Source organism: Salvelinus alpinus, chromosome 5 (genome assembly GCF_045679555.1).
Source record: "Salvelinus alpinus chromosome 5, SLU_Salpinus.1, whole genome shotgun sequence".
Classification (NCBI taxonomy): Eukaryota; Metazoa; Chordata; class Actinopteri; order Salmoniformes; family Salmonidae; genus Salvelinus; species Salvelinus alpinus.
The window spans coordinates 31,205,288-31,232,542 of record NC_092090.1 but is presented as its reverse complement, the minus strand read 5'-3'; the positions used below and the strand labels follow the sequence as shown (position 1 = coordinate 31,232,542).

Below are 27,255 nucleotides of genomic sequence, written 5' to 3'. Positions count from 1 at the left end.
TTGAATATCGCTCTGGTGATCAGTAATGGGGATGCGGCGTGCACCACGCGCAGATAGTGTGCACGAGGCTGTCGCTGACCTTGGTGCTGAACAGCCAGAGGTTCTCGCGACGTCAGAAAAGCTGGCGGTCTCCACATGAGACGCGCAAGCCCAGCTCTGTGGTTTATAGAAGCAACTCCACACACCGCTAGTTCCCGCTTTTACTGATTGTTTTTTTTGTTTAAAATGATATGGTTATCACCGTAGACGCTTCTAACGTTTTTCTCTTTCGTTCGCTTTATGAATTATCTGTAGATTTTCATTACGATGGCATTGCATGCACTTGTACGTGAGGCGAACGATGAGTTTATAATGGTGAATGGGGAATCAGAGCTCATCTGATTTCTCTCATATGTAGGCGTTTTACAGCGATCGACGCGTGATAGGCTACAGATCTTGTCTGTTTTTCTTATCAAATAATCATATACATCGCTTGCTTCACCGGTTTGTTCGGTCACATTGTACCGTAACATGAAGCTTAAACAATAGACATTTTTGAGAAAAACATTACATTTGGATATGGAGTCCGTCAAGATGAGAGCCAAAGAGGGGATAAAGGAATTTGGGGCGAAGACCCTGGGGCAGATGTACAAGTAGGTGTTGAAATTCTGTTTTATATGCAGGCTAGCCCATGTTTAAACATAGGGCTGGTTATGATTTCTGTATTTTCAAGTGATAGGCCTACAATATGGTGGTGTAATATGGTGGTGTAATGGTAGTAGACTACTTACTGTACGTTCCTATCCTATGCCGAGAAGTGTTTTACTTTTATCTCAAACAGCTTGCAGTCATGGTCACGCCTCTAATAGACGTAGTGGGAAAATTATGCAATTCTGTATAACCTCGTGAAAGCACAGGAAGGACCTTGATGCATGTGGAAAAAGTCACTAATACATTCACGCATTAAACAGATAGCTATGAAAAGCATTTGCCGTGAACTAGCCTAGTATGTATGCGATTAGATTTTAAAAAATCCACGGAGTGTTATCTTCGTTTGCAACTGGCTTGTGACTGCGTCCCTGTAATATTTTAAATATTTTACAGAAAACTTCCTGTAGTTGTGGGAGGGTATCTATTTCATTATTTACGGGATGGGTATCGATTTATTACTAGTCTAAACGTCTAACTGATTTGTCTTGCTAAGTGGCAAGGCCTTCATTCAGACATATATTCTGATGCTTGTAGTTGCAGCATACTGTCAATAAATGTATTGTTGAAGCTCTAAATGAATAGATTTCGTTTTGGTTAGAATTTTTTTTCGATTCATTGTTGCTTCCTTCGATAGGCCTATTTGGATTCCAAATCCCACTTTAAACTTAGTCTGTATGAAATAACAGTTACATGTTATTGCGTAAAAAATATGTATTTTTCGTTCGGCATAACGAAATGATCACCTTAATGTAGTTCATGTAAATTACACATTATGTGCAGTAGTTTTGATATTCCAAATGTATTTTCTAAACAGGAGTGCATAATTAGCATTCGTCATTGTTACAGTGCCGTTGTGAATAAGATAGAGTTCTTATAATTTTTTCCTTATGCCGATTTCACATCATTTTTTTTAGGTATAGGCCTAATACTGTAACTGTAGGCTAAGCTTTATTTGGCAAACGAATGAATTGTGCATATGGTCATAAATGCATTTGAAACCGCAGCGTGAATGTTTGCCTGGAGAGATGAGCAACTGCCCAAACCGTGAATGCAAATGAGGGTGAAGGTGAGCGGTTGCTGCAATGCGGTGGAGGCATCTTCATTCGCTTCTTGCTCCAATCTACGATGCTTTTTTTGGCATTCGATGAGATTGAACCTGGTGCCGCTAACATACAGCACTATTTTCTATTAATAGTTGCTCAATTACCTTGCTAAAGTAGACTTTTCGTTTAATGAAAAAACTAAAACATTTTCTGGATCATGTTAGTTATCATGTTCTGAATCATGTTGGTTATCATTCATCAAATAGCGCCCCCAGTCGTTGGGGCGAATACACTATCCTCATAAAACAACGGATTGAATAGGCATAGATATGTAATGCAGACCTAGATGACCTAATAAAATGATGTTTCAGTACGCTATCCAAAGAAGATGGTTTTAAAATAGAAATCAGTCTTCTTCCTTATTTTCAAAAACTTCTAAATTTTAAAGACTATTATTGGACATGATGCAGGCCATATTTTGAAGGCTGCAGGCTATAATATATAGGCATGTAGGTCTATCATTTAACTTAATTGCAGGCCTGAATTTTTGCTACACTAAAATGCCTTTATATTTCATAACATTCAAATATCAAACGTAGGCTAATCTATTAATTTGAGGCTGATTAACCGAGGAAATTTGATGACTTTTTATCTGGCTGTTTGAAGGGTGATGGAGAAGCGACAGGGAACTGGTGAAGTTATCGAACTAACAGAGGACGGCAGGCCCTCTGAGGCCCAGGAGAAGAAAGCACCTCTGTGCGACTGCACATGTTTTGGGCTGCCCCGTCGATACATCATCGCCATCATGAGCGGTCTAGGCTTCTGTATCTCCTTCGGCATCCGATGCAATCTGGGCGTGGCCATCGTGGGAATGGTCAACAACAGCACTATTCACAAAGATGGGAAGATCATCATCACAGAGGTGTGTGTGGTGCACACTTTACTGACGTCAACATCGTGTCACCGCCATCCCTAATTTGTCGACCCTAAAAATAGTCCAGATGTTGGAGGTCTCCTAATCTTCTCACACTTGACCTGACCTTATATTGAAAATAAAAAATAGGCAAAGGCAGATACAGAACATTTCCCTTAATGTATTGGTTTTCTAGCGAGATTATCTAATTATTTTTCAGTGCAGCCATAATAGGTATGCCACAACCATAAACTATTGTATCCCATAATAACACAGCATTTAGCCTGTGTGTCCTACACATCGGAATTGGGTACCGTATATGATAGTAGTGATTATAGCTCACATTTCTGCTAGTCACTATATGCTTATTTACTGTTATGATATGAGAGCCTTATGCTTTGGTTATTACGGTTATTATACGGTATTATACGTTTTGTTAATTATTGTATTGAATTATAATGAAATTATACATGTGAAGAGGATTTATTATGTTTCATCGATTTTTTATGGTTTGTATTGTTGTCTTTGTTTTTATTTCACTGGAAAGAAAGCGAAGTTCAACTGGGACCCAGAGACAGTCGGTATGATCCATGGTTCGTTTTTCTGGGGCTATATAGTGACGCAGATCCCGGGAGGGTACATATGCTCGAGACTGGCAGCTAACAGGTAGGCCTACATTATTTTTTTGATTTAGTTTTTACAAAAGTTATCATTCCTTCTCACAGTCTCAAATGGGATTTATTCCTTATGATTCAATTGGTTACTAAAATCCATCTCTATGAAATGAACGACCCTCAAGAAAAAAATGAAAATAGGTCTGATTTCTTTTGGTCATGAAGAGATGTACCCGAGCAACTGTGATGATGACGTGGATGTTGGCTACTGAAGCCTGGATATACTATCGGTTTTCAACGTATTATTATCACACCTTTTCCCGTCAGAATACATTTTGTGATAAACAATTTTCTAACAGAATCAACATTTTAATGGTCTGAAAATGTTGCAGACACAATGGCATCCCACAAGGGTTTACTTGGATGTTTCAAATCTTTACGACAATTCGGCCTTTATTGTAAATGAGAGGGAGGATTTGCAGGCCTGTATTGTGACACAAGGTTTAGCAGACAGTAGGCATAGTAACCACTGTGACTGCAATGGAGAAGGCCATTAATGGGGAATTAATTTGGGAGGGAGCGACTCAGCCGCCGACGCTGGCAGTGCTATTGAGATTTGACGGTGTCGCTCCGGTCCACAGGGCTTTCTGCCACCTGTTAATGAGGTCTCCGGGGGGAGCCGTGTCTAATTTGCTGCATTCTGGGGGCATGGCGACCAGCCCGGTCCTCGTCGCCGAAGGCTTACTCACGCTCATATGCACTGTGCACACTAAACATGGCTTATAAATAACGTTTAGGCCTAGCCTACACGAGGCCTGAGCAGCATTAAATATAGGATATTATAATAGGAAATCTAGGTTTAATTACTTTATATTTAGTGGATCTTTGGACCACAGTTCATCATAGTAGTGCCCATAATAATTTGGTGATCGCAATTTATACCCTGAATATACATGAAGAAAAACTATCAATTTGGTTGAGTATATACAATATTACTATTTGTTGAGCGGGCTATTTAAATATATACGATGTATTACATTTGTATAATCTAGTTTAATGTATAACATGTTTATTGTCTATATGCTTTCTTGATTGACATTGAGATGTAATCGAATCAACCTGTCTCGTGCCAGAGAGTTGCCTCAATCGGATTAGAGTTGCCCCCCGCGTGCGGGTGGGAGGCGGGGTCTCCGGGTGTTTACAAGACGTGACAAAAATTTAAAAAATACCATGTTTCGTGTTATTCATTAGCGATTGCCTCCACTGGCTCAGCTGCGCTGAAACCAATGTCGTCTGCTGTCGGCACTCCCTGTCATCACGCTTTAATTTCTTTCTCCAATTTAATTATTGCTATCAAACGTAAATTGAAAAGTTAACGGTGCACTAGCCAATGCTTGACATGAAAAAATCGTATGTATATATATATATATATATATATATAATATATATATATATATATATATATATATATATATTGAATGTAAGATTGGCCATTTGATTAGAATAAGAACAGCAGGCCGAATATAGGCCTTATGTAACCATTAGAAAATGGGATAGAGAAATTACATTGAATAGCCTATTTGAATAGCACTAACTCCATTTCGATAGTAAGCCAGTAAATGAGTGTGGAATGTGATATGTTCGATGGGTCCCTGCTGAATTTAGCCCGGATGGCCATAAAAAAATCTGAGATTAATAAATTAAACATCAAGTCGATGAGAGGCCTTTGAAGAATAAATTGGCCAATACATAAATACAGCTTAAATAAATCACTAGGCCTACTGGATACATTGTTTATCAAAATGATAAACGACATACGATATGTGCAAATGTATATATTTCTGTTTCATTTAGGGTTTTCGGTCTAGCCATTTTCCTTACCTCGACGCTCAATATGTTAATCCCCTCCGCGGCACGGACGCATTATGGACTGGTCATCTTTGTGAGAGTATTGCAAGGGCTGGTGGAGGTAAGGACTTTTTTAATTAAAAAGTCACATTTCTGGAGAGCAATTTTTTTATATGCACATTTTAATTGAGATTGCATAGTCAATAGCACAGTTTTTAAAAATAGCCAGTTTTCCTTTGTGGCATTTCAATTATGATTAGGCTACAGTATATCAGAGGCAATGGAATAGAGGCAGTACAACAGACAGAATTCACCCTGGGGAAATGTGAGACTGTTGTATTGATCTGCAGCTGGGTATTTGTTGTGGGAGAGTCCTCTCCCCTGTCTGTTCTAAAAATATGTTCTGCGTTTTTTACACAAAAATTAACTGTAGTTGTTCTGGTTTTGTCCCATCTTGATTACTGTCCGGTAATATGGTCAGGTGCAGCTAAGAAAGACCTAGAAAAGCTGCAGCTTGCTCAAAACAGAGCTGCACGCCTTGCCCTTAACTGCACATCAGTCTGTCCTGGTTGACGGTTGATGAGAGATTAACTGCTTGTCTTCTAGTTTTTATGAAAAATATTACTGTGATGAAAATTCCAGATTGTCTGCATAATCAAATAACATACAGCTCAGACACAATACATACCCCACAAGACATGCCACCAGGGGTCTCTTCACAGTCCCCAAGTCCAAACGAAATGCCGGCAAAGCACAGTATTATACAGAGCCATGATCGCATGGAACTCCCTTCCATCTCCAATTACTCAAGCAAACAGCAAAATTACCTTAAAAAAATTGATAAAATAACATCTCATGACACACACACACACACACACACACACACACACACACACACACACACACACACACACACACACACACACACACACACACACACACACACACACACACACACACACACTCTAACACACACAATCTACACACACATTATTCTTTAGTTGTATTGTTTGTATATCTTTGTATTTTACATTTGTGTAACTGTTCTTGTCTATCAGTGTATCAGTGTTTTCCCACTGGGCACAGACGGCAAATTAACATCGATTCTACATTGGTTCAGTGTAATTTCATTGAAATAATGATGTGGAAACAACGTTGATTCAACCAGTGTGTGCCCAGTGGGTTGTTACTTGACATGTTTTATGTTTTTGTGTGGGCCCCAGGAAGAATAGCTGCTGCTTTGGCAAAAGCTAATAGGGATCCGAATAAACCAATAAACCTGCTGAAACATATCTGCTCTGCTCTCTGGTAGTAACGCCACAGTTAGGAAAATGCTGGTCTAGCCAGAATCATATTCCCAAAGACAATGTGCTGAAACATCAGCAGCTCATGAATCCACTGTCCAGTAGTCATATTGAAACATGAGATGTTGGCAGTGGCTGCCTTGTACAGTAAAACATGATGCCATGTTGATACTGAAGGGCAGGCTACATTCACAGTGTCATAATAAAACACATCCAGCTAAACCGATCAGATGTGGAAAAAGTACTCAAATGTCATACTTGAGTAAAAGTAAAGATACCTTAATATAAAAAACAACTCAAGTAAAACTGAAAGTAGATAAGTAAAAGTAAAAGTTGTCAAAAATATAAATAGTAAAGTACAGATACCCCAAAAAATTACTTAAGTAGTACTTTAAAGTATTTTTACTTATGTACTTTACACCACTGAAACAGATACACAATCCTGGCAGCAGAGACAACCATTGAGAATCATTTTGAACACCATTGATGGAATTTTAGAATAATACTTTATTGTTCATTATCTTGCAGAGAATGGAAATGTATATTTATTCTCACAGACCTGACTAACTACTTTCAGTGTAATAATTCTATTAAAATAATTGGCTATAGGCTGCGTTGGCTGTGAGTGATAGACATAGGGTTCAAATTAATGTCTTGTGATAATGAATGGTGTAATTCAATAACAACAGCACATCTACGTGTTTGGCATTGATGGCTGAGGTGAGACTGGGCCAGTAGCTCCCATCTGGGCACACACTGGTTGAATCAATGTTGTTTCCACGTCATTTCAATGAAATGACGTTGAACCAACGTAGAATAGACATTGAATTGACGTCTGTGCCCAATGGGTCCTTGATTTGAATGAGCCATCATGTGACAAAGGCTAATCTGGTTATGTCTTGTTTTTGTCTCTGTAAGGAAAGGCTTCAGTGTTTTGAGTATATTCAGTAAAAAGAGCGACATTAATTAAGTTGGACGTGGCATACATTCCATGAGCTTACAGGAGGACCTAAAAGTGATTCATATATAGTGATCTTAGATCAGTCCAGTGGATAGCTAGGATAAATCTCCTCCTAGCATGTCCATGCAGATTGCATTTGCAAATAGCACACTCTGTTCCAATTAGCAGCTAATGAACATTTAATGGCAGCAGCATTGTCAGTGTTATGAGAGGCTCATCAGTTTGCTCAGAGCACTGCGTCTCTTATTAATGTTAATCAAAAAGGCAATGAAGAGAGTATGTTGGTTTTTGTTTGTGATCATATTTGATTTACAACCATGGCAGCTCATATCTAGTAGTATCATCTCTTGTGATTGTCAGGTCAGTGCAGGCAAATCTATTATCAGTATGTCTTATGTTTACAATTTCTCCCATTATTCTGTGAAACCATCTATTTGAATAACACCGTTTCCTACATTTAGTCTTTAAAATGGTTGTGTGCAATCTCATGTTTTTAATTTTAATTTTTTATATATATTAATCAGTTGGGCCAAAATGGGTGAAGTATTTGAAGGACATGTGAAGAAAGATTAGAAGACAAGGTTAAGATGACAAATGAATGTTGCATTTTACCAAATTAATCCAATAGTGGGTGGTACTGTAACACTGTACGCTATATTTTAGCTAACCCATTAAGGGCGATAGACTGTAACAAGGCTCAAGATTCAAGGCCTGCCCACTGGGCACACACTGGTTGAATCAACGTTGAATTGACGTCTGTGCCCAGTGGGTGGTTATTTCATGTTCATACATTTTTAATTTTACCTAATGAAACCCATAGGGGTGGTAATTGTAACAAAATGCCTACAAGTTTAAGAGATTACATGTTAGCCCAGGAAAGGTAGCCTATCGGTTAGAGCTTTGGGCCAGTAACTGATTGGTCGCTGGTTCAAATACCCGAGCCGACAAGGTGTCAATGTGCCCTTGAGTCAGGCACTTAACCCTAATTTGCTCCAGGCACGCCGTACTACTGGATGACCCTGTAAAACTGCACCTATCAGGTATATGTGCCAAAAATGACATACAGTACCAGTCAAAAGACACACCTACTCATTCAAGGGTTTTTCTTTATTTGTACAATTTTCTACATTGCAGAATAATAGTGAAGACATCAAAATGATGAAATAACACATATAGAATAATGTAGTAACAAAAAAAGTGTTCAACAAATCAAAATATATTTTTGATTCTTCAAAGTAGCCACTCTTTGCCTTGATGTCAGCTTTGCACACTGGATATAAATTATTAAGGGCGGTAACTATAGAAACAAGGTAGCTTTATTCACATCAGGGGAATTTAGTGAAAAGTGTCAGCCTATTTGCAACGCACCTCCTTGTTATTGTATTTGCATTGTCGTGTGTTTAACCTGCATTCAGTAGTCTATGAATTGCATGATTATGAAGGCATAAATGTATGAAAGCATGTAGACTTATTTACAGTGTATGTAGTTCTGTCTTGTGACGTACATGTATTATGTCATGTTTTATGTTTTGTGTGGACTCCAGGAAGAGTAGCTGCTGCTTTAGCAGTAGCTAATGGGGATCCTAATAAAATGTTAAATACTAAATGTTAAGCAGTGTTGCTAGAATCCATTGCTATTGCCATAAGGAGCAGGATGATCAGAATTGTCTGGCCATCTTATTCATTATAATTTAATGATAATAGCAGCAGTATGATTTACTTTAAACCAGTTACCTACTCTTAGTTGCTCATGGTTCTGTGGTGTGTGTGACCTACCCAGGGAGTGACCTACCCAGCCTGCCATGGGATCTGGAGTAAGTGGGCTCCTCCTCTGGAGAGGAGTCGCCTGGCCACCACCTCCTTCTGTGGTAAATATTATTTTCAATAGTATCTTATCTGTCACACTATGGTAGTGAAGCAAGAGGTACAGTAGTTGTACTTCCTTTGTCTATTTAGATTTATTTTTTCTTCTCTTCCTCCTCTCTACCATTTCCTCTTACAGGTTCCTATGCTGGTGCTGTCATAGCCATGCCTCTAGCAGGGATCCTGGTGCAGTACTCAGGCTGGTCCTCTGTGTTCTATCTCTATGGTAAGATAGAGTTCCATGGCGATGTTATAGCTTCCAAATGTAAAAAGCATGAGCTGATGCACACCCATCCTGAAGAAGGCACTGTGTGCCAAAACGTTGGTTAAGTTTACCCACTCAATTGTTGGGAGCATATATAGAGTTTTCAACTTTTATTATTTTTATATAGCAATCAAATAGTTTTTTAAATAATTTATTCACATTCTAACCAACAACCTATTTGAAAATATGTTGCGCATAGTACATCATCTTCAGAACATTTTAAAGCTGGTTGCTGATGTTTTCAGACATCCAGACCATTGATTTCTTCCCATTGTTTTTGTGGGACTGTTCTCCAATAATTTTCCATCTCACCCTGGACTAGATGAATTTGGCCTTTCTGTCCGGGGTTTAGTCTATGGGGGATTTCTGAAAGATCAGACTGCCTTTTATGAATTTGATGTTATCGTATAGGCCAATCTAAGCTTTTCACATGTTCACATACAACAATGATACAATTAAAACACATTTACAATAGGGTTTCTGTAGCTTTGCTGCTTGGTTCCCTAATGACTAGAAGATATACATAATCCACCACCCATATTTTATTTATCCTGTGTAACAATCCCAATATCATTGTGCAGGGTGCTTTGGGATCTTCTGGTATGCGTTCTGGATCCTTGTGTCGTATGAAAGTCCTGCTGTGCACCCTACCATCACCCAGGAGGAACGAGTCTACATAGAGGAGAGCATCGGGGAGAGTGCCAAGCTCATGGGCCCTGCTGAGGTGAGGGACAGGGCTTGAGGTTGGTTGAATAAAAGTTGTTTGAAGGGTTTCAAACAACTTTCACTCAACTAACCTCATGCCCTGCTTCTCTGTTTCAGTGAAATAATCCAAATCTGTGTGAAAGTTTGACAAAGTTTTTCAGTAGGCCATTACATTTTCTGAGTGATATTAGGCCAGAGTTCTCAAAGTCTTCAAAGTCCGCTTCTCCTCAAATCGATTCCTATGATATTAAATTGGGAGATGATGCCCCACTTCCTACTCAGGCTTGTTTTGATCTCTGCTCCCCTGAGGCCTCATGCATAAACTGCGAGTACGTCCAAACTATACCACAAAATGTGCAAGCGCCAAAAAAGGTTGACATTTATAAAAAATATACCTTGTGACAATGTGCTAACCTATCGGTAAACTTTAGACCATGAGGATGCACATCTCTGCTAGTGGATGGAAAATCTGTGTTTAATTTTTTTAATCTAACATAGGACTCTTTTCCTGTTTATTTTATTTTCATAACCATTGCAGAATAAATTCCTCACCATTTCTAGCCGTGACGGGTTCATATTCTTACAATGCGTATCTCTCATTTAAGTGGACCTTGTAACCTAGTAAATAGATAGGCTATATATATTTCAAGTTTTGCAATCCCATAAGCAGCACAGTCTATAATATATAGTCGAATTTAACAGGTAAACAGTCAATCTTTTACATTGAAGTAGGCCTATGATGGTTACTGTAAGTACAACACGTAGTCTCAGGGCAATCTCTGACACTCTGACACTCAATTTAGTATGGTATGTTACGTTACATTAGCCTCCTGCGACCCGGGAAAAATGTTTGGGGTCCAAAAATATGGTTATTTATATTTTATTGTATGTGCAAAATTGTCCCCTGTATCGGTCATTAGGATGTAAATATTACAAAATTGACATTACAGTCAATGGTACGGTAGATGAAAAACATAGATGCGGCATGTGGGTGTCCACTACAGAGCACATTTATTATAAACTCTTATTTAGCTCTTATTTAATGTCCTGACAACTCACTTAACTATTCCTGCGAAATCCACATACTAGAAACAATTTGATCATTAAAAATGATCATTAATAATTACACACACTTCTTTTCAAATTACCATAAACTGTGCACATTTTGGACAGCAGCCATTTTTTGAAAGAACCAGGAAGTTGTCAAGGTCACACCCCCACATGTGATATCATTGAAAAGCCCATCATGTCCTCTCAAAGGGACAACAGGACTTAATACAGTGGCTTGTATGGCCTTAGAGATACGGACCAAGAACTGATGTCCACTAAAAAGTACAACAATTAATTGCTGGGTCTCAGGAGTTTAGGTTACATTATGAATGGAATAGCGGTCGTGCAATATTCTATGAATTAGAGGATGTATAGTATCATACATTTTACCCAGTCGTACAATAGCATACGAATTGGATGATGTAACTTATCATATATCTTGGATGATGCATAGTATTGTACTTCTTGATCTGAGACAAGGTTGCTTGTTGCACCATAACAACAAAGGAGAATTATAGAGAGAATTTATGTTGGCGGTTAGGGGAACTAACGTCAAAAAATTAGGAGAACTAAAATGACAAAGTTTACGTGAATTTATGTAGCAGGTTAGGTGGATTGGGTTAAGTTTAGAATAAGGGTTAGGAGAAGGGTTAGCTAAAATACAAGAGTTGTCCCTGACGCGATTTGAACATGCAATTTTTGGATTGCTAGTCTGTCGCGGATTAAGGCATCAGCATGCTTCCAAGCTCGGCTAGGCTAACCGAACGAGTGTGCTTACATACTCCTTTAATAGTCCTTCGTTTGAAAAACGAGAAAAAGCATCAATAGTAATATTTGTGCATTTGGAGATGTATACGCATCCTCAAAATAATCAGAATTAATCTAAAATAACTCAAAAAATCTGTCATTTATTTTCATAGCTGTGCAATTTTGCGTCTGACTAGGATGTTTGGTGTAGTATTTTTTTGCATGAGGACGAGTCGTCTCTCGTTGAATGACAACAGGCACTTCGGCTTCCAACTTTCGCTTGCCTGGAGAAAATGTTTTGTGTGCCTGAATAGCCGAAAAAACCCTTGCCAGTCCACAACAAAGAAAAAAGTCACAAAATGTCATCATATTATACAGTTGAAGACGGAAGTTTACATACACCTTAGCCAAATACATTTAAACTCAGTTTTTCACAATTCCTGACATTTAATCCTAGTAAAAATTCATTGTCTTATGTCAGTTAGGATCACCACTTTATTTTAAGAATGTGAAATGTCAATAATAGTAGAGAGAATAATTTATTTCATCATTTATTTATTTCATCACATTCCCAGTGGGTCAGAAGTTTACATACACTCAATTAGTATTTGGTAGCATTGCTTTTAAATTGTTGAACTTGGGTCAAATGTTTTGGGTAGCCTTCCACAAGCTTCCCACAATAAGTTGGGTGAATTTTGGCCCATTCCTCCTGACAGAGCTGGTGTAACTGAGTCAGGTTTGTAGGCCTCCTTGCTCACACATGCTTTTTCAGTTCTGCCCACAAATTTTCTATAGGATTGGGCTTTGTGATGGCCACTCCAATACCTTGACTTTGTTGTCCTTAAGCCATTTTGCCACAACTTTGAAAGTATGCTTGGGGTCATTGTCCATTTGGAAGACCCATTTGCGACCAAGCTTTAACTTCCTGACCGATGTCTTGAGATGTTGCTTCAACATATTGTCAGAGTCGTGTGTATAGGTGGCAGGGAAGTCAGGCGCAGGAGAGTCAAATGGAGTCTTTTTAATAGAAGTCCACTAAACATACTCCAAACACTAAATGTACATCAAAACAAAAGTGGGTACGAGGACCCGTCGCACACCTATACAGAAATATACAACACTGACATAAAAACAATCTCAGACAAAGACATGAGGGGAAACAGAGGGTTAAATACACAACAGGTAATGAATGGGATTGAAACCAGGTGTGTAGGAAGACAAGACAAAACCAATGGAAAATGAAAAATGGATCAATGATGGCTAGAAGACCGGTGACGTCGACCGCCGAACACCGCCCGAACAAGGAGAGGCAACAACTTCGGCAGAAGTCGTGACACATATCCACATAATTTTGTTCCTCATGATGCCATCTATTTTGTGAAGTGCACCAGTCCCTCCTGCACCAAAGCACTCCCACAACACGATGCTGCCACCCCCGTGCTTCACGGTTGGGATGGTGTTCTTCGGCTTTCAAGCCTCCCCCTTTTTCCTCCAATCATAACGATGGTCATTATGGCCAAACAGTTCTATTTTTGTTTCATCAGACCAGAGGACATTGCTCCAAAAAGTACGATCTTTGTCCCCATGTGTAGTTGCAAACCGTAGTCTGGCTTTTTTTATGGCGGTTTTGGAGCAGTGGCTTCTTCCTTGCTGAGTGGCCTTTCAGGTTATGTCGATATAGGACTCGTTTTACTGTGGATATAGATACTTTTGTACCTGTTTCCTCCAGCATCTTCACAAGGTCCTTTGATGTTGTTCTGGGATCGATTTGCACTTTTCCCACCAAAATACGTTAATCTCTAGGAGACAGAACGCTTCTCCTTCCTGAGCGGTATGACGGCTGCGTGGTCCCATGGTGTTTATACTTGCGTATTATTGTTTGTACAGATGAATGTGGTACCGTCAGGCATTTGGAAATTGCTTCCAAGGATGAACCAGACTTGTGGAGGTCTACAATTTTTTTCTGAGGTCTTGGCTGATTTATTTTGATTTTCCAATGATGTCAAGCAAAGAGGCACTGAGTTTGAAGGTAGTCCTTGAAATACATCCACAGGTACACCTCCAATTGACTCAAATGATGTTAATTAGCCTATCAGAAGCTTCTAAAGCCATGACATCATTTTCTGGATTTTTCCAAGCAGTTTAAGGGCACAGTCAACTTAGTGTATGTAATCTTCTGATCCACTGTAATTGTGTTACAGTGCATTATAAGTGAAATAATCTGTCTGTAAACAATGGTTGTGAAAATTACTTGTGTCATGCACAAAGTAGATGTCCTAACCGACTTGCCAAAACTATAGTTTGTTAACAAGAAATTTGTGGAGTGGTTGAAAAACAAGTTTTAATGACTCCAACCTCAGTGTAAGTAAACTTTTGACTTCAACTGTATGCACAAACTGTTCCGAACTGTTTTGGCCCATCATTCCTCCCCGACCAACCTCCCTACTTTCGCTTATGTCCGAAGTAACTAGACCATTAGTAGGTATGATACAGTACGTCTTGGAGGTGCTCAGAAATACGTGAAGTATATTCCGTATGGCTCTGAGGCCAGGCTGATGTACTGTAATAGATTTTTTTTTTTTTAGAGTAGACAATGTTTCAGAATTCGCGGGTAGACCATCATAAATAGGATTGTGGAAAAGTCTATGCAAAACATTGTTGAATTCAAACTTTCTGCTGACAGGTTAACAACAATTTGCCATTGTTTTCTCTTTCAGAAACTGACAGTTCTTTTGCCAGCTAAAGCATACATTACTGCAAAAGATTAGAAGATTTTGCCAACACAGTAATTAGACCAGTAGCTTATGTAAAATATTTGACAGTATGGGTAGCTACAGTATTGCTGTGTGATAGGAGCGTAACATCATAGCCTATTTAATCTCAGAGCCTATAGGAAGGCAGGACATAGAAACCCAATAATCTAATGATAAACTAAATATTGAACAACAATTCATCTTTTGCATAGAAGTGTGGGCTGTAGCATTTAGCCTACTTTTAAATTGTTTCAAATATACAATAAATCTTGCAGAATGTGCAGACAGGCACTCTCTATAGGCTGCATGCATGTATGTGTTTCTCTCTTTCTCACTGCTGCTACCCTTTCACCGGTAACTCATGTATTTTCCTCCCTTTTGCTCCATTGTAGAAATTTAAGACCCCTTGGAAAAAGTTCTTCACCTCCATGCCTGTCTATGCAATCATCGTGGCCAACTTCTGCAGAAGCTGGACCTTCTACCTACTGCTTATCAGTCAGCCGGCCTACTTTGAGGAGGTGTTTGGGTTTGAGATAAGCAAGGTGAGACCAGTGGAGCGTTCCCAGGATAGGGCACCAGCCTAGCCAAACAGTGTTGCTGGGGTATGGTACTCGAGGCCTAGGTGAGGGATGTGTGAAAATGTTGTGCTAGGCTCTAACTGACTTTAATATCTTTTAATACCTCTATGTGGATGTTGATTGCAACTGTTCCTGTCCTCAGGTTGGCATGGTGTCTGCCCTGCCCCACTTGGTGATGACAATCATTGTGCCCATCGGAGGGCAGTTGGCTGACTACCTACGCAGCAGGAACATCCTGTCTACCACTACAGTCAGGAAGATCATGAACTGTGGAGGTGAGAGAACCCCTTTGGCACACCATGCACAATTATATCAAATGTGTACTGCTTTTACATAATCTGTATGATAGTGATACAATGACTGTAGCAAAGCAATTCTGTTTGTGACTGTAATTAAATTGCAACTGTGATGGCCCATAGCCCCTGGGTTACTGTAGCATGTGTGTGACTGTCTGTCTCTGCAGGGTTTGGCATGGAGGCTACGCTGCTGCTGGTAGTGGGATTTTCCCACACCAAAGGGGTGGCTATTTCCTTCCTGGTCCTTGCTGTGGGCTTCAGTGGATTTGCCATATCAGGTCAGTGTCTGTTAAACACGTGGTATCAGAGAGTCTGCCAGTATAGATCACAGCTGCCTGTATGAGACTCCTCCTTCACTATTTGTAGACAGAGAACAAATCTACCAACTACACCGTAGATTCTGTCTAGAATGGCCACTATTTATTGCAGGTTGATGTTTATTGTCATGAATCTTGCCATGGAAGCAGCACTGAGTGATTTCCTCTAGATGGGCCAGCTGAAAAATCTAAATTGGCTATATCGTCAAAATTCAAGAAAACAAAACGTAGCCTTTTGGTCTTAATTTAAGGTTAGGCATTAGGGTTAGCAGTGTGGCTAGGGTTAGGTTTAAAATCAGATTTTATGACTTTGTGGCCTTGCCAGCTAGTGACCACTCTGCAGAGCTGCCTCCAGAACAAGATTAATGATGAAAAACTAACTTGCCTATTTATCGTTCCACAGCCACCGATGTGGTCTAAAAAGGACGTGCAATCAGCAATATCCAGCTACAAAGGGAACAGGGTCGATTTCTCACATTTCTCAAACATCTATTCCAGCTTAAGCTTGTGGCCGCAAGGCAGACCTTGGTTTTCTACTACTCATTTTTCTTGGGCTTTCTCCTGGAGTATTTAATAATTCAGCACAAGTCCCAGAGGAGCTGCCATACAGGCTGGCTGTGTGCAGCTACAGAGGACACTCAGTGTGGGGGAGGAGATTCACTGGCTAGCTACTCCCTTTGCAACAAGATGGCTGCATGGTGCTTTGTTTTCATAGCAATTTAATTTCCATTACATTTATATTATGTTTGGGAAATTTCAGTAGTTTTGATACATCCACATACTAGTACTCCATTAAGGGAGATGTGGTCTTAATTAAAGAAAAAAAGTTAATTACTAATGGTGGTTTTTATTACCTACCAAGAATGAACGAAAGCTCTAGAGACCGTAAGGCCTAGAGCCTATCAGATCTGCGCTAGCCGACACCCACATATCTGTTGTTTTGACGGTGTCTGAGGTGGAACTGTGTTATAGCTGTCAAATCGACAAGCGGCTCCTTGCGTCAGCTTATTGCGGACACTCCCATTGGATGCAAGTACAAAACCAACCAACTTCATAATCCAACTTTATAATTAGAAGTTCATGCAGCCGCGTTACAAGTTAAAACACTCGAATGCGTGATGTTTTATTGTCTGATAGGCTATGAATCCCCCCATCCAAATTAACATTAAAACATGCATTCGCCTACACATTCTATTGGTGTTTTGAACTTCTAACGCAGTGGGGGATACTAAGGAAGGGAGTGATTTGTGACACAACAGCAGCCACTCACTTATTTGTCAGTTCATAACAACAGTTGTTATGCAGATGTCGGCCATCGCGGGTTTACACTCGATTTGATTGAAACGAGGTCTAGGTTATAGTGAAATCAGTTAAACCACAAGAACTATAACCACTTGATTTTATTTAATCAAATGCTAATCAATTGTTGTCTTAGAGATCTGTCATGTAGAGAGTAACTTCACACTGAAAACCTTCAAACCTTCATATTTCATTCTGAACGTTCTTTCCATCAGGATTCAACGTCAATCACTTAGACATTGCTCCACGCTATGCCAGTATCCTTATGGGCATATCCAACGGTGTGGGCACCCTGTCTGGCATGGTATGCCCATTGATCGTAGGTGCCATGACAAAAAACAAGGTAAGACATTCTGTTACCCTTGGAAAGTCCATAAAACATTATGGTTAAACGTAGATTCATTATCGGATAGAACTACAATTCTCTGTGACTTTGTATAAAACACTTTATATTCCATCTGTCCACATGAAGACTCGAGAAGAGTGGCAGTGGGTGTTCCTCATCGCTGCTCTGGTTCACTATGGGGGAGTCATCTTCTATGGCATCTTTGCCTCTGGAGAGAAGCAGCCGTGGGCCGACCCAGAGCTGACCAGCGATGAGAAGTGTGGCTTCATCGATGAGGATGAGCTGGCAGAGGAGACGGGCGACATCACCCAGAGTTACGGTGCCCTGGGCGGCGGTCCGGCCAAAACGTATGGTGCCACTACGCAGAACGGGGGCTGGGCTGACAGCTGGGATAAGAAGGAGGAGTTTGTCCAGGAAGAGGCAGAGGGAGGGCCGTATGGCTACAGGCAGGACCAGGCCTACTCCTAGAGACAGCAGACACAATGACCATCAAACGGTAGACTTATTTTGTAGTGTTTACCAGTTTAGACAAAGTCAAAAACCAAATAAAAAAGATGACAATTCATTGTTGTATGTTTGCACAAATTCAAATAATTATTTCAAAATATAAATTAGTTAAAAAGATGATTTTATTGTGCAAATAAAAAAATTACTATAGAGATGTAACACATATCAAATTGGCAGATCTATTTGTAAACGTAATATGCATATAAATTATAGATATATTTATTTGGAGTGCAATTGTGTGTAAGTGTGAACCATTTCCACCTCATCAATCTGAGCTTCTTCATTCTGGAGAAGCCTGTTATGTACGATCAGACAAGATTTAACTGGCTTCCTGGATCATCATGCCTAACTGGTTCTTATTACAACTCCTCATGAGCCAGCCATTGCAGTGTAAAAGAAACATGTCACTGTAAAAAGGGGACTTAACCAGGAATGAGACTGTATGTCTTAGGTTGTACAGTATCTCTTCTGATTGCACTGAAAGTAGGGTGTCCTTTTAATGCACAATATAATTTTATTTTCTTATTATTATTGGTTTGTAAAACTGTGTCTTTAACACAAAAAGGCATAAAAATACAATAATGTTTTGAAGAACGACATATCACTTTCGCCAGCTGATGTAAAAGTCTTAAGATGCATGAAAGAAAAAAATGACGAAGCGTTGCTCACGTGTTTACAGTGCCATTTTGAGAGCTTGGGACTATACGGTTCTATCTGCATTTTTTCCAAAATGTACTTAGTAACATAGCCTTGTTCTGTTCAATGTTCTCTACCTATATACCCCCAATTCAAGTTGTTAAGTTCAAAAGAATACAAGATAAAAACAGCTGACACCATTCAAACCAATTAGGGTTCGGAACTTTGAAGCCAATTATCTCAGAATCATCTTCTTGCAGATAGAACCTTCTAGTCCCAAGCTCTCGATTTCATGCCTATAACAATGTTACATCTGTTGTTAAAAGTGTACGTTTGGAGGTTACAAACATTCATAACTCAGTTATGTAATTCTTATGATCATTATGTCAGTCTTATTGTCTGGTCAATTCAAGTCATTTTAAGGCATTTCAATTAGCTTTGTTGTTGTTTAAAGGTAAATGTTTGTTTGAGGTGACTAAAGAAAAATAACTATGATGTATAAGAGCACATGGACAATATAAAGAAATGCTGCCCGGCACTATCAAGGGCCTGTGCAATGCAGAGAAAGACCAGCCAGCCGACCCAGAAGTAGCCAATCAGTATATCTACTGTACAGACAGTCCGTCAGCAGGAGATATGTTTTGCTAATGAAAAGGGAACATTTTTAGACTGGGATAGTGACCCAGATAGACAATGTTGTTAAAGAAAACTATACCTTACCAGTCCAGGAGGACAATTAGCCAAGTTGGTGTTTGAGATTCATATTACATCTACTTGTAAAAACATTATAGCATTACTGAATAAAGAAACATGACAGTATAGCTGTTACTGCCTATGTAATATATGTCACATTGAACGTTTACCATTGCTCAAAGAGTAGGTAGACAATCAAAAGAGCAGCAAGACATGATTTAGCCAGTGTGTATAGAGTGGGAATGACCAGTGTAGAGATACTGGGTTCCAGTCAATGATTTATATATACACTAGATGACTGACAGGGGCCTTGTTTAGAAGCCTCCGCGCCTCCATCTTGGCACTCCCCCACATTGTAAATAAATATTTTGGAAGCTATAAAAATACATTTATTAATGCCTACATTTGTTTTTGCCACGTTTATTCTATTACAGAAACTTGAATGCATACTTTTAAATTATATTATGTGAGCTAAACATTCCAAAAAATACATGTCAAATATTTTCCTTAAAAGTATAAGTTACTGTCCCCATTACAAAAAAAACTTAAATACATGTAATTTTGGCCTATAAACATTTAATTGTAATACTATAGAATTCCATTCATTCCAATGCAGGACTGCTCCTACTGGGAAGTGCCAATATGGCTGACCGGTGGCTTCAAAGCCTCTCATTGGCCAGTAGATAGCATCAGCAATCCAGGGTTTATATACATCATTGGTTTCAGTAGCGTGTCAGGGACCTAAACCTGCTTTTCACTGTCTGTCTGTGGATACCTAAAGTCAGCACTTCACAATGTATTTATGGAAATGTATTTATGCATGGAACAAAGCCGTAGTCTGAGTGTTCTTACTTTATATTTCTTTCACAAAATGTATTTTGTCTCTCAAACTGTTACTAATGTGTCAATTTCTTTGCACAATTAACCAAAGGTAACGTGTCAAGCTGGGTTTGAACAGGAGGGCTATATACTAAGGAAATTGCTGGACATTGTAGTGAAGGCCTCTGTAGGCCTCTCCAGGTGGCGCTAACCATACTCAGTGTACAAAGCAATAAATCCATGGTAACAGTTGTTCTCAACCATTGAAAAATGTAAAACACTAGCATATGTAACTAGAGTGTTACTTTTACGTTTCAAGTCGTGTTTTTTGTGATATCAAATATAGAAAAGAACAAACACAAGTACTTGTAAATATAAAACCTATGTAGTTAGAGTCCTCCACACAGCTCTTTGACATGCTGATAATGCAAGGAGTTTGTGAGGGGACTGCTCACCAGAAGAGAATGATAACCTGGGCCATTCCTGTGACATGGATGATGTCCTTCTCCATATCTCTATGGTTCCACTCCTGTTGGTGTCTGCGCATCCGTTGTTGTTCTGTACAGTTTCCAGTGGTCGTTTTGGAGGGTTGTGCTATTGTTCAGTTTTTTCTCTCTCTCTAAACCCTGTTGGTTTGATTGATGTGTGTTCTGCCAGTGGCTGGACCCCTATTGCCCCCTCAACCATCTGTCTCTAACTACCTATACCCCTTCCACTGTTGCAATATTCAATGACGTGAAGATTGTCTGTAAAGGTGATCTAACATTTACAGAAATGGTAGATGTATAACATGAAGTAACAGTACTTTCTTCCTGTTTTGTGCCTCTGAGTGAAGTTACAGTGTGATTCTATGGCTTATTTTGCTGTGTCAATGGAGAGATTTGTTGATGTCAAAATGAAATGCTCTATATATCCATTTTATAAAAAAAGGAATGAACAAAACATAACTTGTGTCTGTATTTGTGTGAACACATCCACAATCATACAGCTCAATCAGTGAAGTCTGTATAGGCAGATGAAGAGGCCTGGCTTTAAGTCCAATTGCTGTATTTAGGATTCCAACGGGAAAAGTGCCTAATGTGTCTGACTACTAACATTGGTACAATGGTCCTTCAGAGTTACAAGCTTGCTCCAGAGCACCCTCTCTCCCAGAGAATTTGCTTTATGGTATACCTTCCATGATGTCTGTGCACGAGCAGAGTCCATCTTGCACTAAGCTTACAGGACATGGTGACCCCTCTCTACCAAAGGACCCTTCCTCCCTCCCTATTCTCCTTCTTTGACTTGTAGTGAAATCAATGGACCAGTCCCTCGTGCTCAGCCGAACCTATTGACTGTTCTAACCTCTTAATGGAGATGGGAGGGAGGAGCAGCACTTATAGGGCTATTTGGAAGAACTGCTCGATTCAGAGTGACCCTTGGGACTAAAGCCCCCCCCATGGTGGGAGACCCACAACACTCTTTATGAAACAGACCCAGGAAATATTTCCTCATGTTCGCAACATTCAGCACTAAACTGGTACACCGAGTTTATATATTTTTTACAGATTGTTAAATCGATAGATTGAGTGATTGTTAAAAGGTTGCTGTGAAGACCAGCATGATTGCTAAGAATGGTTGCTTAGAAGGCACAGATGAATTGTTGAGAGCTTCTCCTCTTGCATTCACTGCTAATTGATACCAACAGTCAGTAAAAAGATGACCTTCAATTCAAATAAATATTGGCAGAAACTGAAAGGTTACAGTCTCTGATAGACTTCCCTGTGTCTCAGCATGTGTCTGTGCATTAACAGAGAATCCTGTCACCCTGTCATGCCAATTGAATTAGCTACCTTCTACTTGCCAACTAATTTACAACTGAAGAGATGACTAACTCCCAATTCAACTTTATTAACTGTGATTATTTCATTACATGTCCCTTCCCTTAAACACTACAAAGGTAAAACTATGTGTTAGCATTCTGCTATTGTCCTGGCTTTGTTTCCATTTAGTAGATAAACTAATTCCAAATAGAATAGGCCTGGGCCTCCCGAATGGAGCAACGGTATAAGGCCCTGCATCGCAATGCCAGAGGCGTCACTACAGACCCGGGTTCAATCCCGGGCTGTATCACAATCAGCTGTGATAGGGAGTCCCATAGGGCGGCGCTCAATTGGCCCAGCGTTGTCCAGGTTAGGGGAGGGTGGCCGGGGTGCTTTACTTGGCTCATCACGCTCTTGTGACTCCTTGTGGCAGGCCAGATGCCTGCAGGCTGACCTCGGTCGTCAGTTGAACGGTGTTTCCTCTGACACATTGGTGCAGCTGGCTTCCGGGTTAACCAGGCAGGTGTTAAGAAGCACGGCTTGGTGGGTCATGTTTCGGAAGACGCATGACTCAACTTTCACCTCCCGAGCCCGTTGGGGAGTTGCAGCGATGAGACAAGCTCAAAATTGGGGAGAAAAAGGGGGTAATTTTTATAATAAACAAAATAAATTGCCCTACAGTTCGGCAGCTGTCAATACTGGTTCTGTCACATTTTCAAGCTACCACCAAACTGCCACCAAACTGCCACCTTTAAATCCAATATATCTTCAGCTGCTGCTCAATAGCATTTAACACCCGATGAAAGGTACCAGTACACAGGGACAGGACTAAAGAGTTTTTTCTACACTAGTGACGTCGTATTTCCTCATTTCTCTGCTAAACAGCAGGATGTTTGCAGAAGTCATGGGGGCGGAGCTCCTTTGCTGATTGATGGCACCTGGATCAGCAGAGGATAAACAATCAAGGGGGAGGGAGCGTGTAGACACAGACACCCTGCAATTACACCATGAGCCATGTCCTGGCTCAGCCCATTGCTTTCATTAATTTGACAGGCTCGATAAATGTGTCACCAGCCCCTTAAATTATATTTTCTCCCAGCCAACCAGCCAGAACGGTCACGGTTCTCATCTCATAGCAAACAGGGGAACTGACCCATAACCCTCTGTGTGACCATCAACCCATCTATTATAACTAAACTGTCTATCCCTATTCTGTCCTATATGATTATTAAGGCAAGAGAGCAAAATGGAAGTGTCTGTGTGAGTGAGTGTGTGTGTGTGTACGTGGTGTGTGTATTTACATGTATGCATTATGCAAGTGTGTGTGTGGTGTTAGTGCATATCAGAGGGTGTAGCTACATAAGAGAGTGTATGTCCATATGCTCAGTGGTTTAAAGATGACTGCTCATCTGTGGGTGGGGGGCAGGTGATATAGGGACCATGAGGGGAGGCTATGTGATGCCAAAATCACTCTTTGATGACTGGGGCCCATGAGACCCTCTGGGCTTTATAAATAATACCCTGTTCTCCACATACAGCCTCCATGATACACGGAGGAGCTACTGAAATCATTGTCCGAGGACACAACACCCCCAGAGACGATAATGTAAAGCACACCTATCGTGCATTTCAGCATCTCTGTGCATAAAACACTGAATGAATGAATGAACTGTCAGTTGTAAAGCGCAATGAACAGTACAACCCACACAGCCCAACCCCCTCTCCAATAGACCACTGCTACAGATTTCATCTATAATTTGGAGGTTTCATTACATTGGTGCAATAACACACGAAGCTAGCGACTGATTTTTTATTGAATGAACTCTGTCGTTTGGATTCCAGACTGGAACAATAGAATGTAGAATCTTATTAGTGTAATGTCCCGGTTTCCTCTAGCATCCCTGGACGAGAAATATGATTCCACTCTCATATCGCATGTCCTCTCCCCAGCCATCTTCAGTCATGAAAAGCCACAGGACTTTTTCACAGTGTTACATGAATGATTATAGTAAGGCAGGATGCGTATTTGGCAGGGGAGAGGCATGGATTGGCTGGGTGAGAACCCGCCTCTGGCTCTGGCAACGTGATCGAGAGTGGAGGGGATTGGCACGTGTTGCTGAATTGCATCACCCCAGCTGGTAGGTGTTGGCCCCCCTCGTCTGTGTGAGATATGAGATGTGCGTCACAGGTATGAAACCGAGGGAAAGTCTCTGGGGTGTGGCACGATAATGGTTAGAGGGCTGAAGACACACGCACTCCACTTCATCTGGCTTCCTCTCAGATCAAACTATACAAGACCTGCCTACACAAGCACAAACACAAGCATACAAACAAACACACGCACACACACACGCACGCAGGCAAATGGACAGGTGCTCTCCTCTCTCTGCTCAAAGAACTGACCCCTGTACTTAGTTTTCCATTAGTAATATTGTTGTACACAATACTGTCTCTCGTACTGTTTTCAGAATGTCAGTGAATGCAGTCTTCAAAGGATATGTCAGTGTTTGTAGTGCAGCCCTGCATCTGAGTAGCATCAAAGGAGATGTTTACAGGATAGAAGAGAACATAGAAGGGAAATGTTTATCAAGAGGAAAGGTAAAAGTGAGAATGAATATGAATATTTCGCACTATATTCTCATAAGAGGATTCAAGGACATCGGTTCGGCGTTAGAAGCATTCATTTTTCAGAATGAGACACAGCGGGTTTGGGAATATGCATTTGGGGATGTTTTTCAGTGTGAGAGATGATCCTGACTTATAAATAAAATCACATAAAAATGCACCAGAAAATAAAAAGGAGAGGATGCAACAGACAATTAGAAAATTAAAAGGGTTTTCTACGATAACATCTAAAAAGCATTCAAAATCTATAAAAGGTAAATGCTTCCGACATCCTTGCATTATTCATGCCATGGAAATGACCATGTGGTAGCATGTTACAGAAGACGGGATGGAAGACAAAAACCTGCATGTACAACCAATGCATGTCAGAAAAGCACCAAAGTCTCTATGTGATGGAGATAGCATAATGATCTGTTTCAGCACTGGACAGCTCCACTGCCACCAACCTCCCAAAAAATGCCAACTGAGGAATGGAAGGGAAAAAACAGATGTGTGAAGGGGATGGAGAATGACGGGAGAAGTAGACAGAGTAGAAAGTGTGAGACACGGGAAAGGGGGTTTCAATTAATGGAGCTTAGGCACATGTGTATGGGGGGGGGGGGGGGTATACTGCCAAGAGTTTTTCATTCAGCCTGCATGCCTCTCAGCCTCTCAGTAGCTCTTCACCAGATGGGAGGTAGGGAAGGGTGGAGGGTCGCGAGGGTAGGGGGGCTCTCCTGAACCCCAAGCATTAGGCCTCCCTTTGTCCTCTTGGCTGTCACCGATGGCAGCGCAGTGGGGTAACACAGGCAGGCACACTGCAAATCTCATTAAAAAGTGAGAGGAGTGGCTGAAGGAGGCTTTAGGAGGCTTTCTAATAACAATACATGGAGAAAGCTTGCATATTGGATTCAATCACAAACATCTGCCCCCACCGTAACTCACTCTATCCACAAAAGGTCTTCAATAACCTCAGCTATGAAGAAAGCATCACAATGTTACAGACATTTTACAAACTGCCGTATTTTACCATGACAAACAAGACTGTCTGTGACTTGTGTTACACATCACCAGCATTTTAAGTCAACCAGTTTTACAAGGTCGCATAGAATGATCTTCTCTTCCTTTCAAACAAATGTTTTTATTTCTCAACCAACCAACACAACCACCCACACTCACAAACACGGCCCTTCTCCCTGGTCCCCTCCGCCTACCCTAGTCCCTTCCTCCACTTTCTCCCTCTATGCTTTATTGATTTCATGTTGTCACCACACCTCTCTATCGGATTTCATTAGTCACACTGAGGTGACATATCAGATGGAGGGATCTCAGAGAAGGAAGAGGACAACACAGGAGTGACAGTATCACAGTCTCCCATCTTGTTCCGTGTTAAGATGGAGCACAATGTAGTACTTAGGGACTGAATGGTTATATTATACTGTATGATATTGTATCCACAAACTTGAATGAGTGATGATTTCCAATGTTGTGTGTATATCTATGTAAGTGCAGTTGGTCCTCTTTTGAACACTGCTCATTCGTCACGCCACTGACCCTGTAATTTACTGTTTAACACAGTGAATGGGGGATTCAACAACCCTGTCATTTCACTCATTGTAAGATTACACACACCAATTGGCCTATCATCCAAACCCTATCAATGTTACAGCCACTCGGATAACCAGATGGATGGCTAGCTCTTTCCTCCTGGCAGATACACTATGTGCTGCCAAAGGATCTGAATTGTATTCTGTCTTTTCAGCTTCATGATTCCATCTTTCTTGCATTTCTAATGTGAGCGTTTCGGTGCATTCTAATTTTCACTGGGCAATTCAATGAGCTTCCTGATCTATGTTCATTCATTTCTTCTGGATTTATATTCGATTTTGTTTGTTTCTCTTCCTCTGTCCCCAGTTTTCAACTCTCTTTCATCTCTCGCTCGCTTTCCTTTTTCTGTGTCCTGCTTTAATGAGCATGGTGTTCACTGCTGGGGCGTACTGTCCCTTTAAGAGCGGAAGGTGTGAGCGCAGACACCTTGTGATGAGTGAGAGGGAACAAACCATAGAAAATGAACACATACAAGGGGAGGCACACGAGAGACAGTGCCTTGACATTTACGGAAGAAAGAAACAAGTGCAGTCTGATTCTCTCATAGACAAAGACAGAAAACCCCACAATATAGCGTCTTGACACCAAGGCAGAACTATAGAAATCAGCACAGAGTTTGCTAGATAAAGAAAGTGTCAGAGCATAATTTATTGAGTGGGGGACAGAATCAGAAAAGGGTCAAGATGAATGTCAAAATTAGTCGGATTGATATAATATAATAACGTATGACCACTGTCGCTGTATTTCTCTGATTATGTCCATTCGCTGTTCATCTGCCCCTCTCCCTCCCCCCTCTCTCTGTTTGTCACTGCATGGTGACTCAGACACTGCAGAACTGCTAGGTCTTACATGATATGAAATTAGTCACACTGCAACCGGACATTATCTAGCTCTCTTTCTCACACACACACACACACACACACACACACACACACACACACACACACACACACACACACACACACACACACACACACACACACACACACACACA

General features: G+C 40.5%; 1 protein-coding gene across 1 annotated transcript; it reads left to right on the top strand.

Annotated features, from left to right (window-relative positions):
- Positions 1–104: 104 nt before the first annotated feature.
- LOC139575917 (vesicular glutamate transporter 2.1-like) lies at positions 105–21,194 on the top strand. The gene is made up of 12 exons (XM_071401355.1): positions 105–632; positions 2,400–2,655; positions 3,194–3,312; positions 5,115–5,229; positions 9,154–9,241; positions 9,376–9,462; positions 10,083–10,225; positions 15,149–15,298; positions 15,477–15,609; positions 15,798–15,908; positions 17,462–17,589; positions 17,719–21,194. The coding sequence occupies exons 1-12, from the start codon at positions 559–561 to the stop codon at positions 18,058–18,060; spliced, it is 1,746 nt and encodes a 581-aa protein (XP_071257456.1). The 5' UTR covers positions 105–558; the 3' UTR covers positions 18,061–21,194.
- Positions 21,195–27,255: the final 6,061 nt, after the last annotated feature.

Bases quoted from the DNA above. Each gene is read 5' to 3' on its own strand.
- LOC139575917 (XM_071401355.1), top strand. From the start codon at position 559: ATGGAGTCCGTCAAGATGAGAGCCAAAGAGGGGATAAAGGAATTTGGG. The intron at 10,226-15,148 runs GTGAGGGACAGG...GCTCCATTGTAG, and splicing joins AGCTCATGGGCCCTGCTGAG to AAATTTAAGACCCCTTGGAA. The intron at 15,610-15,797 runs GTGAGAGAACCC...CTGTCTCTGCAG, and splicing joins GAAGATCATGAACTGTGGAG to GGTTTGGCATGGAGGCTACG.